At 45.4% G+C, this 15,882-nt stretch overlaps 1 protein-coding gene across 4 annotated transcripts in view; it reads right to left on the bottom strand.

The window, feature by feature from the left end:
* Window positions 1-15,882, bottom strand: part of GRM5 (glutamate metabotropic receptor 5) — a 346,127-nt gene that overhangs the window by 204,058 nt on the left and 126,187 nt on the right. For all 4 annotated transcript variants that reach the window (XR_014008886.1, XM_081197312.1, XM_081197314.1 and 1 more), the window contains exon 3: window positions 13,239-13,488. Coding sequence is in view for 3 of the 4 variants with exons in the window: in XM_081197312.1 (XP_081053438.1) it covers window positions 13,239-13,488 (250 nt within the window). In the remaining variant the exon portion in view is untranslated. The remainder of the gene's footprint in view (window positions 1-13,238; window positions 13,489-15,882) is intronic.

The following is a 15,882-nucleotide window of genomic DNA, read 5'->3' as shown; positions in this document are numbered from 1 at the left end:
AGGTTTGTGATAACACTGCAGCTTTGAATTGGACAATTAGGACGCGGGTGGTGCTGTGGGTTAAACCACAGAGCCTAGGACTTGCCAATCAGAAGGTCGGCGGTTCGAATCCCTGTGACGGGGTGAGCTCCCGTTGCTCGGTCCCTGCTCCTGCCAACCTAGCAGTTCAAAAGCACGTGAAAGTGCAAGTAGATAAATAGGTACCGCTCTGGCGGGAAGGTAAACAGCATTTCCATGCGCTGCTCTGGTTTGCCAGAAGTGGCTTAGTCATGCTGGCCACTTGACCCAGAAGCTGTACGCCAGCTCCCTCAGTCAGTAAAGCAAGATGAGCGCCGTACAGTGGCGTAGCGTGGGGGGTGCCAGGGGTGCCGACCGCACCGGGCGCAACATCTGGGGGGGCGCGAGTCCAGAGGGAAGGGACAAATTCCTTCCTCCGCCGGGCTCCCCGCCGCCACCGCCAGCCTTGCGCCCTAGCGCGCGCGCCCCCCGCCGTCGCTGTGGCTGCGCTCCGCTCACTGCTCGCAGGAGGAGCAGCCGCTGCAGCAGCGCCGACGCCGCCACCGACGCCTGGCCGGGCATGGGCAGCCTCTGCACCCTGCCGCCGCCGCCATCCCCTCGGCCCAGCCACAGGCGGCGGCTGCTTCTGCCTCCATCCTCCTCCGGGCAAGCAGCGTTGTTTGCGCGGCAGCGCCAGCGGCAACTCGCAGGTTAGGGGTTGGGGGGGTGCAAATTACTTGCGTTGCCCCGGGTGCTGACAACTCACGCTACGCCGCTGGCGCCGTAACCCCAGAGTCAGTCACGACTGGACCTAATGGTCAGCGGTCCCTTTACCTTTACCTTTAAGAAGCCAAGTTAAACAAGGGTACATGAGAAAGTCTGCTTGGAGACAGAGAAGCATAGCAACAGGCGGTGATTGGTTAAATGTTTTCCCTTATAAGCAGCATGTCACAGCAGGGCTGTTGTTGGAGTTCAGAGAGGTGTTGGAGTTTAGAGAGGTTGGTGTGTGGAGTTTGATTCTAGTCTGTATATAAGTAGCTTGTACAAAGCTGCGCTATACTCTGTATATAATAAAAGCAAATACAATCAAGTTACTGTTCAGCAATTTATGTTCCAGAGTAGTCGACTTGGACTACATGGACTATGCAGCCAGGCAGCAGAGATTTTTGGTTGAGATCCATCAACAGGAAGGCACCTCAAAGGTCCTGTAGTCCAAGCCCCTGCAATGCAGGAATCTCATCTAAAGCATCCATGACAGATGACCATCCAACCTCTTCTTAAAAACCTCCAAGGAAGGAGAGTCCACCACCTCCAGAGGGAGACCGTTCCACTGCTGAACAGCTTTCACTCTCAGAAAGTTCTTCCTGATGTTCAGCCGGAACCTCCTTTCTTGCAACTCAAGTCATACCCTCCAGAGCGGGGGGGGGGGGGGACAAGTGCTTAGCATTGTGGCTTCAATTTCTATTATGCTACAACAAAAGTTGGGTTTGTTTAAAATATTTTATATCACCTTGCAGAAAGATTTCCCAAGGTGGTTCCCAAGAAATTCTCTTAACCCTCCTCCAAAATATTAAAGCAATAAATTCAACAGCCTCTCCCCATCAGGACAAATATTTGTTAAACCAGCATCACAGCTGACATCAAAGGCCAACAAAGGCCATGGAAAACAAATGAGTTTTCAGCAGGCACTGAAGGCCTTGCCATATTTCAGTGGGGAGTCCATTCCATTCCACTACAGTTCCTTTAACATAGGTGTTATATGTGTACAATATGTAGGATGCTCTGCTCAGCAGCCTAGTTGATGCGTTGGCCAAAGGAGGTAAATGACACTCCTAGCTACTGTGGCCACTTCAAATTATAGAATTGTAGGGTTGGAAGGGATCCCAAGGGTCATCTAGTCCAGCCCCCTGCAATGCTGGAATCCTTCCCACAGCCGTCCCTGGGTGGGCTTGAACCACCAACCTTCTGCTTAACAGCCAGACGCACTGGCCCATTGCGCCACATGCCTCTAGTGTTAAAGATGGATTAGGGAGCACCTCCAGTCTATGCACCTGTTCCTTCTGTCAGTTTGCATTTCTTAGTGCAGAAAGTATTGATCTGATGTGTAGAGATCTTTTCTATTCCACTTAATTCAAGAGGTTCTGGAAGCTTCTCTGTGTGACAGAAACAAGCAGAAGGTTCATGATGTTTGGGTTATTCCTTCTGAGAAGCTGAGTGCAGCTGGCTTAAACTGGTTCTCTTATCTCTTTCAGTCAAGGTCATGCTGACTATAAAAGTAAGGCCAGAAGGAGCCTGGGTTTCACACATTCTCTTTCTATCTCTCTTCCGTCTGGTGTTCTGTACATAATATGCTATAGTGCTAAGGTTTAGACTTAAGGAAAGTCTGCTGTAACTGGATTTCTTATGGACAGTGCCAATCCTGAATGTATTGGAGCCAGTGTGGTGTAGTGGTTAAGAGCGGTAGTCTCGTAACCTGGTGAACCGGGTTTGCTTCCCTGCTCCTCCACATGCAGCTGCTGGGTGACCTTGGGCCAGTCACACTTCTCTGAAGTCTCTCAGCCCCACTCACCTCACAGAGTGTTTGTTGTGGGAGAGGAAGGGGAAGGAGATTGTTAGCCGCTTTGAGACTCCTGAAGGGGAGTGAAAGGCGGGATATCAAATCCAAACTCTTCTCTTCTTCTTGTGACCATTATGCTCATTTGCCTTCAGTTGCAGTAAAGCTCTGCTGGATGAAATACAATTGTCTCTGGTCTATTTTTGGGGAATCCTGCAATGTGTTTAAGTTTTTACTCTGCTAACCATACATTGGAGTTCTGCTCTGGATCAATATTGAAAAGATTTCCATGACACCTTCAGGGAAAGTTCCATTCCCCAATCGGCTGAATCCCCCAGCTCAGGACCCTGCCTCAGGCCACAGCTGATTCGTGGTCATCCAGCCCATCACTGCACCCAGGCACTGAACCAGTACTTGCACAGTCACATGCAATTCAGATGGGAAGAAAGAAAGAAAGAAAATCTGGATATCAATAGTGAATTGATGACACTGCTCCCAATCCCCTGATGGCTCCCAACAGCTTCATATATATGTTAAATAGCTTTGTGAGCAAAATGATACCCTATAGCACCCAATAACTTCATTGTCAGATTGCGATATACCATATTTTTCACCCTATAGGACGCACTTTTCCCCCTGAAGCAGAGCGCCCCGCACGCCGGGCAGACATCCGCAGTGTGGGGAGCCCCACGGGAGTTCTGGCAGGGCTCCCCACGCTGCGGATAGCAGCCTGCCGGCCCCGCACACCGGGCAGACATCAGCCAGCCCCACAAGCTCGGGGGACAGTGGGGAGGCTCAGCGCCGCCATCCCACTGTTCCCCGACCTGGTTTTGGGGGGGAAATAAAGGAAAAAAACATTTTCCTTTATTTCCCCCCAAAAAAACTAGGTGCATCCTATGGGACGAAAAATACGTTATATGTAGTTGCCCGATGATGGGGCCAGGTGAAACTGTCAGTTTTGGTTTCTTTCCATCACTTGTTGTTTCCCAATCTTAATTTCAGTTTTCCACATTTCCAAGCCCGTTGGCAATTATTATCATTTTAAGGAAGTCTTCATGAAAATTCATCAGTATTTTAATACCTTTTGTTCTAAAATACACATCTTTTGCCTGATTTTTGCCTAATACACACATTTTTTTGCAAGGCAATTTCCCCTAATATAAAGCATTTTTGCACATCATTCTCACTTATTTGTGCATTTTTATGCAATTCCATGCATTTTGTACACATTGCTTGGCTTGAGAGCTGCATAGGAAAATTCAGAGAAGGGCAGATTTCCAAAGACGGCTGGGTTTTTTAGTTACACAGAAATGCATATGTTAGTGAAAATCACACACACACAAATGCTTAGGGGAACAAACTGGTAAAAATGTGCATATTAGGCAAAGTTCTATACAAAAATGGGTGTGTTAGGAGAAATATGCACAAAATCTAAGTGGTTAGCTCCATTGGTTAGTATGCACTGTTGATAACAACAAAGTTGCAGGCTCGATTCCCAGATGGGACACCTGCATATTTCTGCATTGCAGGGGGTTGGAATAGATGTTCCTCAGGGTCCCTTCAAACTCTATGAAGATGGTCAACTGTAATGAATTGATGTATTAGTTACTGCTGATTTATTGTTAATGTCGAATCTTAAATAAAATTTATTTTCAAAAAACCCTACAAAACTCTTTGATTCTATAATCCTATGAAAATGCTCGTGAATCTTCAGGAGGAATTGTTTCTTTAAAAAGTTCAGAAACATAGTGAGCTGAATTCAAGATTGCGGGGGAAATGAGATGTTGAGAGCAACCAATTTTGACAAATTTGCCCATCTCTCAAGAGCGGGAAAACCCTGAAAGTGATGGCGCCTTGCCACATATACAACTTTTCTCAATGTTATTGCGGAAACGGGTAAGGACCTTACAAAGGAGGGGCTGTAAAAACAGAGTTAAGGTTGCGATGACACAGAAGTTTTATTTCACTTCCAACTTGCTGAACCCATTTAGGGCTATTTCCGTCTAACGGTTCCAATGATCTGTTCTTAAAAATAGAGATGGCAATTCCCATTGGAAACGGGAGCTAATGGAACTCGCTCCTTGCAGTGGACAGTATGGTGAGAACAGTGTTCGGTCTGTGATGTGGGAGCAATGTTATTTAAAGACCTTCAAAGAGACGGGCACAATCCTGTGTGCACTCTCTTTCTCTCCAGAAGGAAGGATGGGGAGGTCCCTCTATGGCACAGTGTACCAGTAAATGACACTTCCCCGCATGGAAGTCCTGTCAGACATTCGACTTCCCAAAAAAGTTTGAAAACAGGAGCAGGCACTTCTGGGTTTCAATTGGGAGTCAAAATGTTTGAGACCTAGGTTGTTCGAAAACCAGGGTACGACTGTATCAGTAACTATACATACTGTATTTTTTTGTGTATAAGACGCCCCCTATTTTGGGGGACTTTTGTTGAGCTTTTTTAGGGGGGAGGATTGCCCATAGCTGTTGAGCTTTTTTTAGGGGGGAATTGCCAAAAATTGCTCACCTGCAAAAGCAACCGATCCTCTGTCCACTCGCCAGCAAAAGCTGCAAATCGCCTACCAAATTACCCCAGCGACAGCCAATCAACACCTGACCTTGATGCCGCAACCAATAACACACCCAATAGTCCTGACAATCTCTGGCTTGCGGCAGCAACCAATCACATGCTCCCCCTATGCACTATATGTGTATAAGACTACCCCCCTTTAACATTATTTTTTAGTAAAAACCACCCTATTCTTACACCTGGAAAAGTACAGTATTTTGTTTGCTGTCTCTCATTGCTTCAGTTTTCTGTACCCCGCTTAGAGATATATAAAATATATTAAGAGGTATAGAAATCAAATAATCAATCAATCAATTCATCCATTCCCCCCCCCTCCTTGAGTGCTTTTTTCCTGGCTGGAATGTGTCCTTGAACTGGGACCATGTCTCCTGCAAGCCTGGATGAAGAAACAGGTCTTTTGAAAGGTTGCATGACTTGAATGTAGCCTTCTCTACCAAGGCAAGAGCCATATCTGTTGCTCCACCCACTGCTTGTCTCTGACCACGCCCACCACTAGTACCTGGCCCTCAGGAGGACATATATAAGGACAAGTGACCCTTGGGCTGAAAAGTCCCACCCCTCCTCTTTCAGAGTTTTATCCTGCTTTTAGTTTGCTTTTAAGCTTGTATCACTCTCTGCTTGGATTGGTCTGCTTTCAAAAGCCTGCTTTGCATTTGAATGGCACACTCTTCCGTATGGCTCCCTTGGCAGGGAAGAAACTTCTCCAGAACTTGAGGAGCAAACAGGAATTCCATATAAAGGCATAAGGATTCCTATCTTCTTCCTTCTTGGCACAGTAAAAGCCAAGCATGAAACAAAGTAAGAAACATCTCAGTGACTAATAAGGTCTGGATTCCAGGATGGTGTAATTTGCCTAGCTAACGAGGAATCAAATTCATTTAGTTTAAACTCAATTAGTAACCTCCTGATTTCTCCAGCAATATGTTCAGAAGGCAGCTATTTTTTTTTCTTTTTGGGAACACACTCTACTTCCTAGAGTCACATCAAATGTTAACTTCCTCTACGGTGATCGGAAGAACGTTCTGGGTGACCAACACAGTTGGCTTCAGTTGGCTTATTATATTGGTAAAAATTGGTAAGGTTAAAGTTTCAGATGTCTTTTAATAAATGCTTTTAGTAAATAATCAAAACCATAAACTGGGTGAAACTCCTGCTAAAAGCACAACATACCATCAAACAAAATGTTACAATATGTTATTTAGCTCTTGAATTTTATTTTTTTTAAACTCTATTTCAATTGTTCATTGCTGCAATGTTTTAATCTCTTTAGTCTCTGTTTTAAAGGGTTGATTGCATAAATGTCTCCTTTGCTGTGTCTTAATTTGCTGTATTGCAATGGTGATTCTTAATTTGTTTTTACTTCACATGTCACTCCAGCAAGTGGACAGCTTATAAATTAGATTTTGTAAATATATAAGCATAGCCTTCAACATTTCACAGATGTGAGAACAAGAATCCTCTTGGAGAACCCGCTATTCTCAAACCTAGTTTCATTACCTATGTCCCCCTTCTTTAAACATTGGGGAAGGTTCTGCCTGTCTCCTGTTTTCACTTGGTTTGGAAAACAACAACTCCTTCTTCACCATTTAAAAAGCCAATGGGGTGTTTAATGCAATGTGTCATCAGCTTATTTTGAAGCCACGCCACACTCTGAAATAACAACTTGTGCACTTAATGTACATGGGCAAGCATTTATGTTTATGTGCACTAGAAACAAGGGATAGACAAGCACAGGATGGTATTCAGCACTGTTGTTGTTGTTTAGTCGTTTAGTTGTGTCTGACTCTTCGTGACCTCATGGACCAGAGCGTGCCAGGCACTCCTGTCTTCCACTGCGTTTGGTCAAACTCATGCTGGTAGCTTCCAGAACACTGTCCAACCAGCTCGTCCTCTGTTGTCCCCTTCTCCTTGTGCCCTCCATCTTTCCCAACATCAGGGTCTTTTCCAGGGAGTCTTCTCTTCTCGTGAGGTGGCCAAAGTATTGGAGTCTCAGCTTCAGGATCTGTCCTTGCAGTGAGCACTCAGGGCTGATTTCCTTCAGAATGGATAGGTTTGATCTTCTTGCAGTCCGTGGGACTCTCAAGAGTCTCCTCCAGCACCATAATTCAAAACATCCATTCTTCGGTGATCAGACTTCTAAGGTAAAGGTAAAGGTACCCCTGCCCGAACGGGCCAGTCTTGACAGACTCTGGGGTTTGTGCGCCCATCTCACTCTATAGGCCGTGGGCCAGCGCTGTCCGGAGACACTTCCGGGTCACGTGGCCAGCGTGACAAAGCTGCATCTGGCGAGCCAGCGCAGCACACGGAACGCCGTTTACCTTCCCGCTGGTAAGCGGTACCTATTTATCTACTTGCACCCAGGGGTGCTTTCGAACTGCTAGGTTGACAGGCGCTGGGACCGAGCAGCGGGAGCGCACCCTGCCGCGGGGATTCGAACTGCCGACCTTTCGATCGGCAAGCCCTAGGCGCTGAGGCTTTTACCCACAGCGCCACCCGCGACTTCTAGTCCTACTTAATTTTCCTCTCTTAATTTTCACACGCAACTCTACAGATGGGATTCACATGATGCTGTTTTATTGGAGCCTTTCCCCAATCTAGTGATGACCTCTAGCTGTTTTGGACTACAACTCCCATCAGCTCTAGCCAGCATGGGAGTTGTCATCCAAAACAGCTGGAAGGTTGGGGAAAGTCTATTTTATTGTATTCTTCATTTATAACCCTTTGATTGTGAGCCACTTTGGGAAGATCTTTGGTTTTGAATAATGCAATACAAATTGCATCATCATCATCATTGGCCATAGCTCAGTAATAGAACATCTGCCAAGTTCAATTCCCAGCATCTTGAGGTAGATCTGGGGGAAACCCTTCCGGAAACCCTGGAGATCAGTGCCAGATTATCAAATAGTCAGAGTACGATCTGGCCTATGGGCCCCACCCCTTTTAGGGGGCCCACGACAATGGATCGAAATAATATTGATTCAGACTTGAAAGAATTTGATTTTGGAAGAGAAACCCCCATTAACTCAGAAACCGACATCATTGTGAAGGGGTCCCCAAGATTTTGACTGCTTAGGGGCCTCCACATGGTTTAATCCAGCCCTGCTAGAGATCTGCTGCCTGCCAATATAGGCAATATGGAACTGGATGGACCACTGGGCCTGACTCAGTATAAGACAGCTTCTTATGCCCATATGCACCTAGGAAGGGCCAGAGCTCAGTGGTAGAGCATCTGCTTTGCATGCAGAAGGTTCCAGGTTCAATCCCAGGCATCTCCTAGTAAGACTGGGGATGTCCCATGTCTGACACCCTGGAGAGCTGCTGCCAGTGCAGTTCAGACAATACTGATCTTGATATATACTGATCTTCCTATGTTTCTATATTTCTAAGGTGAAGGAGGAGTAGAAGAGGGGATGAAAGGAAGCATCTCAGCGACCCTTTGAAATAGACAGTGGGATGGCCTCTTCCCTATGGGTCCTATATCTCCTGTGGGTCTCTTGGTATTGATTAATTTCTTGGTGGCGCACTAGTGACTCTCTCAGAGCCCTGAAAATGATTGCTGTGTGAAAACATCTATTCATTTATTCTTCAAGATTCACATCCCGCTCTTTGACGAGTGCTCCCCCAACGCAGCTCTTGGCATTCATAAAATGCAATTCCATTACAAAGCCACCTAACTCGAGGAATTAAAACCGTAAAAGAAATGGGCCTGGGAGAAGAGGCAGAGGAGGCTGGGAATAAAGAGGAACAGGAAGAAAAACCGAATCAGCACACACACTTTCCAACTGTCCCCATGTATCATGGACCATCCCTATAGTACTTTCCATTACAAGTCTCTGGAAAACCAACAACCCCATTTTGTCCCTCTTTTTGGTCCTTGGGGAGATGCCATCTTAACACGTTGATAGTGTGAGTTGCTAGGAGCCACAGGGATGGGAAATTTAGAGCTGGAAGGGGCCACAGAGGTCATCACACTCCTTCCGTGATGGAGGAACTAAAAAACAGGATACAAGCACAGCCCACCTGACAGGTGACTGTTCAGCTTCAGTTTAAGTATTTCCAGCGATGGAGTGTCCACCTCCTCCCAAGGCAATATGTTCCACTGTCTCCCTTCTAGGAAGTAAGGAAGGGCTGTGGCTCAGGGCTAGAACATTTGCTTTGATGCAGAAGGTCCCAAATTCAGCTCCTGGCATCTCCAGGTGGGAAAAGGAGACTCCTGCCTGAGACCCCAAACAGCCACTGAGCTAGATAGACCAATAGTCTGACTCAATATAAGTCTGTTTCCTAGGCTCCTAGTTGATACCAAAGCATCATCTCTTAAGACTGTTGTGGAAGTCCTTTTTCTCTCTCTTTTGAATTTGGTTTTGGGAGGTAATGCAACAACTACTGTACAAATAAAATACAAAATGCTTTGTTCTCCCCTGGCAAACACTCCTTGCAAGTATGCAGATTTTTACTGAATTAGGATTTGGTTGTGGATATCCATTTCAGTTTCTTTTTTCTTCCCCAGCGATGGAAAACCAACAGTAACTATCCAGTCAAAGTTTTATTGCTCCAATATAAACAAACAGCAGCGTTCCATTACACGACCCCTTACTGATCTGCACTTCCTGTTCATTGATGGGGAGTAAGAGGCTTGAATCATCTCTCCTGCCTGAAGCAGTGGTCATAAACAGGCTGGATCTGCTCCCAGCTTCTGTATTCAGTCTAGCACTATATTACAACTCCTGAAAAACAGCTGATCCCATGTGTGGCTGTCAAGTGGGGCTGGAAAACAGCCCAGCTCTATTTCCCCAGTGCTATGAAGCTAGGAGAGACTCAGTTGTCTATCAAAAGACTCAAGTCTAAGTATGTATATATTGAATATTGCATCCCTGTTTATTCCTGCCCCATCTTCTCCTCCAGTTGTCTCCTCTGTATAAAACTTTAGATTGTGAGCAACAGACCTGTAATTGGCCAACTCTTCAGTCATGCAAGGAAATCCTTGCCAGTACCTCCTGCTACAGAATCCCATCTTAAAGATATAAAATCAGAGGAATGGAGATGCCGTAGTGTGGCGCTTGTGTGCTGGGCACCCACAGTGCGGCGCCCAAGTCTGTGCCACTGTATTAGGCCTCTCCCAACCTGTCTAGGTGGTATTCCATGCAACATCCAACACGTAGCCAGGGAGCCATAGAGCAGTGTTTCCCAACCTTTTTTGGGCAAAGGCACACTTGTTTCATGAAAAAAATCTCGAGGCACACCACCATGCCAGATGGGGAAAGGTCACTTTTTACTTATGTAAAAAAAATTTAAAAAAATAGTAACAGCATAGAAGGTAATGGTTAGGCTAGCATCCCTCTTCCAAATATGCTAGGTTTTTATTTGCAAGGACTGTTCTACATGGGAAAGCATTCAGCACTGTCATTCTCCCATCTGCCATGTGAATTGGTACTATTCTGGGTCAACTTACTCTGCTGCATGTGTAGATGAAAATGGCACCAAGTGTGGGGGAGGGGGCAGAACAGGTTTCAGATACAGGATACTAAGCATACACGTACTTCAGATTGAACTGGTTGCTTGCTTTGCAAGTTTTCATTTTCCAAATGACTGCCTTGGCAAGCGCAATACCTACCAGGCTCAACGCGGTCTCGCGCTGCCGCTTCCCGCGCTCTCAAGGACCCGGGAGGAGGAAGGCGTGAAGGGAATTCTGAAGGCGTGAAAACCTCGCGCATGCGCAGGCCTTCCGCCTGCGACAGCCCAGTAGGCCGGCCGAAGCGAGCGGCGATGGGATGTGGGAGGGAGCTCGCTCGCCGCCCCGCATGTGCCTATGTGGGGCACGTTACAGCCCCGTGACGTCAGCGCCACGCAGGCAGCCAGGCAGGCAGACGGCGAGAGCCCCGCGCTGGGTGGCCTCTCCTCACCGCCGCCACCCCGCCTCTCGCCGCCCGACTCGCCCGCCTCCCTCCCACGGCACACCAGGCAACGTCTCGCGGCACACTAGTGTGCCGCGGAACACCGGTTGGGAAACACTGCCATAGAGCACCATAGGAGGTGATGCCCCAGAGCCAACCATCTGTTCATTCTGTCTTATTAACCCTTTTCATCACCACAGTCTCTCTCTTCTTTTTTTAAAAATATTTTATTAAGTTTCCAAACACAAAGCAAAAACCAAACACACAAAATCCCTTCACCAAAAGGATAACAAACAGAAAAACAAATACAAATATACCAACAAACAATATAAAGAAGAAAAAATAAAAAAGCACAACTGTTCAAAACATTTTTTTATATAACTAACTGGACTTCCTCACATCTCCCTTACCCTGCATTCTTTGTAATAAAAAGAAACCAGCAAATTATTACCTTATTTCATACCTTGTTTTGTACTTTTCAAATGTTATATTTCTAAATTTAAAGTAGTATTTGTCAATTATTTGTACCTTAAATTAAACATAATATTACTTTAAATTTCGATCTTTTCTTACTTATAACTTAATTTTCTGTATCTTACAATCATGTTACTGGAGCCGTATTTTTCTGGATCGTGCAATTTCTTAACACTCTTAACATTCATCACCACAGTCTCTCAAAGACAACCATATCACTTAAGGCAGTGAAGCAGTTTTACCGTTCCAATTCTTATGGGCAGCCTAAGCCCAATCTACAAGGAGTGTACAATTACATCACAATGGGCATTCAAACAGAATCTATACCCACAATTTAATTTGTGTGGGGAAGTGCCTTCCTACCTCCACCCACTATCTCGATGATTTTACCTTTTACAACAGGGGTCAGCAAACTTTTTCAGCATGGAGCTGGTCCACTGTCCCTCAGACCTTGTGGGGGGGCCAGACTATATTTTTTTGGGGGAAATCAACAAATTCCTATGCCCCAGAAATAACCCAGAGATGCATTTTAAATAAAAGGACACATTCTACTCATGTAAAAGCACGCTGATTCCCGGACCATCCATGGGCCGGATTGAGAAGGCGATTGGGCCACATCCAGCCCCTGGGCCTTAGTTTGCCTACCCATGTTTTACAACATCTTATGAAAAGCTAGCAACAATAACTTTGGACTTACTCATTTATATGACTTACATTGTTAAGACCCAACACCCTCAAAGACAGCCAATGCAGATAAACAGATTGTTCTTCATATAGCAAGACATATATAATCGGGTTATTCATTTATATCATATACAATTTATAGGGGCACCAATAGCTATCCTCTGCAAACACTCACTCTCTCTCTTAAACTGAGCAAGATAGAACTTTTGTTTTACATGCTATTGTTAATCTCTCCTTTTGGTAAGGGAAAACAGAAAAGAAAGCCTTCTGTCAAGTACTCCTTCCAAGTCAATGAAGAATCTGCTCTGATAATTTCTCAGACAATGTGTGGTCAATACAAGTTTCTTTTCTATCTGGATTATAATAGCCAGCCAGTTCTCATTTATGCATAGGTTTTGATCTCAAAAGATATAACTAAGTCTAGTTAAGAAGCTCATTGTGTTTCTGCTAAATGTTATTTTCAAAACAAACAAACAAACAAACAAACAAACAAACAGAAAAGACAATGGTTCCCAGTTCAGCTCATAATCACAAATAGTCGGATGTATAACCCCACCTGCATCAAATGACATATTCAGCTAATTCAATGGGAACCATTTGAGGATCAAAATGCAGGGAAGACCTCTGTCACTGGATTCAATCGAAGGAGTTTGCATCTGCTTCCAACATTTCCAGAAATATTAGCTATCCAACACTTGCACAGATTTACATGTGCAATTGGTGAAAGGCCTTTTTAAAAGGTGCCCTATTAACTCACATGCTTGTATAACGCAAAACGGTCAGCACCATCTCAGGAGAGGCATTCCTCTTTCTCACACAGAAAGTGATGCTTCTTCTAAGATGATCCTTGGTGCAAATGTCTGTGCAATATGCAAATGCCCAACGCTTGCTTTTAAACTCTGTACTATTTCACAACTTTGCACGTTTGATTTCACCGGCTGAACTTCACGCAACTCATTTCTTTCATCGGAGGGCCACCCTCATTTGAATAGCGCAGACTAGAAATGCATTTTGCACTCCCATGAAAAAGGCGGCAATTATCTGCAGATTTACTCACCTGCCCAGCAACAGGAATTCTCCAGTAAGGCCCAAGCGCCTCATAGCCATCAGCAGCCCTCGTACTGTCATGCCCTCACAGAAGCACACCACAACTCTCGCCTTGGGCAAATGGCTTCTCAGCTTCTCCAATAGCCTATCAAAGCTCTGCTCGCCAGCGTTGCTGTAGATCTTGTAGGAATGGGCGATGCAGACCCCTTCCTTGCCCGACATGTCTTTGAAAGCTTCCATTCCACTTTCGCCATAGTTTCCTGAGAGAGAAGAAGAAAACACACACAAAGACATTAGCAATAAGGTTCCTAAGGGGTGATAATCTAGGCAGCGCCATCATTTTATGCAACAGCAAATTGTCCAGATTGTCAGGCTTTAAGTGTGGGGGCACGTACCCTTTGGAACTCCTTGCCACTGCCTATCTGATAAGTGTGTTCTCTGTTCTTTCTGGCAACTGCTAGTGTGGTATAGTGGTTAAGAGTGGTGGACTTGTAATCTCGTGAACCGGGTTCGCTTCCCCGCTCCTCCACATGCAGCTGCTGGGTGACCTTGAGCCAGTCACACTTCTCTGAAGTCTCTCAGCCTCACTTACCTCACAGAGTGTTTGTTGTGGGGGAGGAAGGGAAAGGAGAATGTTAGCCGCTTTGAGACTCCTTCGGGTAGTGATAAAGTGGGATATCAAATCCAAACTCTTCTTCTTCTTCCAGCAAACCTTCTAAATGGAGTTTTTTTTTAATCCCCATTGGCGTCTGTATTGGATTTGATTTTATATATGTGCAAATGTGGTTTAAAACTGTGTTGTTGTTTTTTAAAAAATATTTTTATATGTGCAGTTGTTTTAACAGTCTATATAGAATTGTTTTTTACATATTTTTATTATATTGCAAAATGCTTCGGGGCACTTTGTGGGAAGTGATTGATAAATGAAATAATAAGAAGGGTGTTATACAGCTAAGTTTTACTCAGACACACTGAATTGAGTGACGTTGAGCAAGTCATTTCAATGGGTATGCTCTGAGAAAAACCTAGTTGCACAACACCTAATGATATTAGCAGTAGTAGCAGTACTGATTCAGTGTGCAAGACCTGGGGACTTAAAACTGGATGAATCAGATTCCAGCCTTTCCTTTGCTGAAGATACATTTCAGAGATATTCAGGCAAAATGTCTGGTTTCAGCCTCATTTTCCTTCTTAAAAACAACAGCAACAGCTACCCCTCTCACAAAGCTGTTCTGAGGACAAAAGAAAAGGGCAATTGTGATTTTATAGCATTTCTGTTCATTTTGCAATTGCATAAGCTCCTGTGACCTGGAACATGTACCATTATCCCATTGGGTAAAGTGCTTACATGTGTTCTCTCTGGGTCTCGCCGTTCATTTCCATACATATGGCTCTATTTGCATATAGCATTGCCATGCTACAGACTAGAGGCCAGGCAGGGTGCATCTCTGGTATCCTAATGTTGCGTGCCCAGGCGGAGACCCCCCCGACCCCAGGCGACACCCAAGTGGAATAATGACTCGTGACGTGTTATGGGATTAAAATTGGCCACAACTTTATTAAACTTTCAGATGTAGGAATATCTTGGCTTAACCATTGGGCATTTATCCCTCCCAGTCCCTGGCCGGGGATCTGGGGCACATCAGGGTTAACCAGTTGCATCTGGGGATTGGGCTGGCTCTGGAAGACGTATGTTTAAGCCCCCCATTTCACCGCAACACAGGGGAATGCACTGACAACCTTTCAGTGTATGGCCAGTGACTCCCCTCAACACAAGCCCTTTAACGGGGAACCCTGGGATCACCACTGCCTTACTGCCAGAGCAGTACCTATTTATCTACTTGCACTTTGATGTGCTTTCAAACTGCTAGGTTGGCAGGAGCAGGGATCGAGCAATGGGAGCTCACCCCGTCGTGGGGATTTGAACCGCCGACCTTCTGATCGGCAAGTCCGAGGCTCTGTGGTTTAACCCACAGCGCCACCTGAGTCCCTTTGCATACCATACATCCCTGCATCTTTTACATGAACTAAACCATTCCATAATCCATGGTTACATCCATAAAACATATTTACACTGTTGAATTTATCTTAATGCTACCAGAGTTTTTAAATGAACACAATTTTTATCCATATATTCAGTAAACATTTTCCAGCCTTCTTTAAATGCACATTCTTCTTGTTCTCTTATTCTATATGCTAGCTGCGCATATTCCATCCATTTAAGTTGCCCTTCTTCTTTGGTTGGGACCTCGCTCATTTTCCATTGCCTTCAGATGTCTTCTAAAGACTGCAAAGTTACTTATCTCCTTAGCTCAGGGGTTGCATAACTCCATACCCTCCAACATTTCGCCGATGAAAATAAGGGACACGGGTGGCACTGTGGGTTAAACCACAGAGCCTAGGACTGCTGATCAGAAGGTCGGCGGTTCAAATCCCTGTGATGGGGTGAGCTCCCATTGCTTGGTCCCTGCTCCTGCCAACCTAGCAGTTCGAAAGCACGTCAAAGTGCAAGTAGATAAATACCTCCAGCGAGAAGGTAAATGGCATTTTCGTGTGCTGCTCTCGTTCGCCAGAAGCGGCTTAGTCATGCTGGCCACATGACCCGGAAGCTGTACGCCAGCTCCCTCAGCCAATAAAGCGAGATGAGCGCCGCC

Source organism: Podarcis bocagei (genome assembly GCF_964188305.1).
Source record: "Podarcis bocagei genome assembly, chromosome: 6".
NCBI lineage: Eukaryota > Metazoa > Chordata > Lepidosauria > Squamata > Lacertidae > Podarcis > Podarcis bocagei.
The sequence above is the reverse complement of the archived record's forward strand: the minus strand, read 5'-3'. Positions and strand labels throughout refer to the sequence as shown.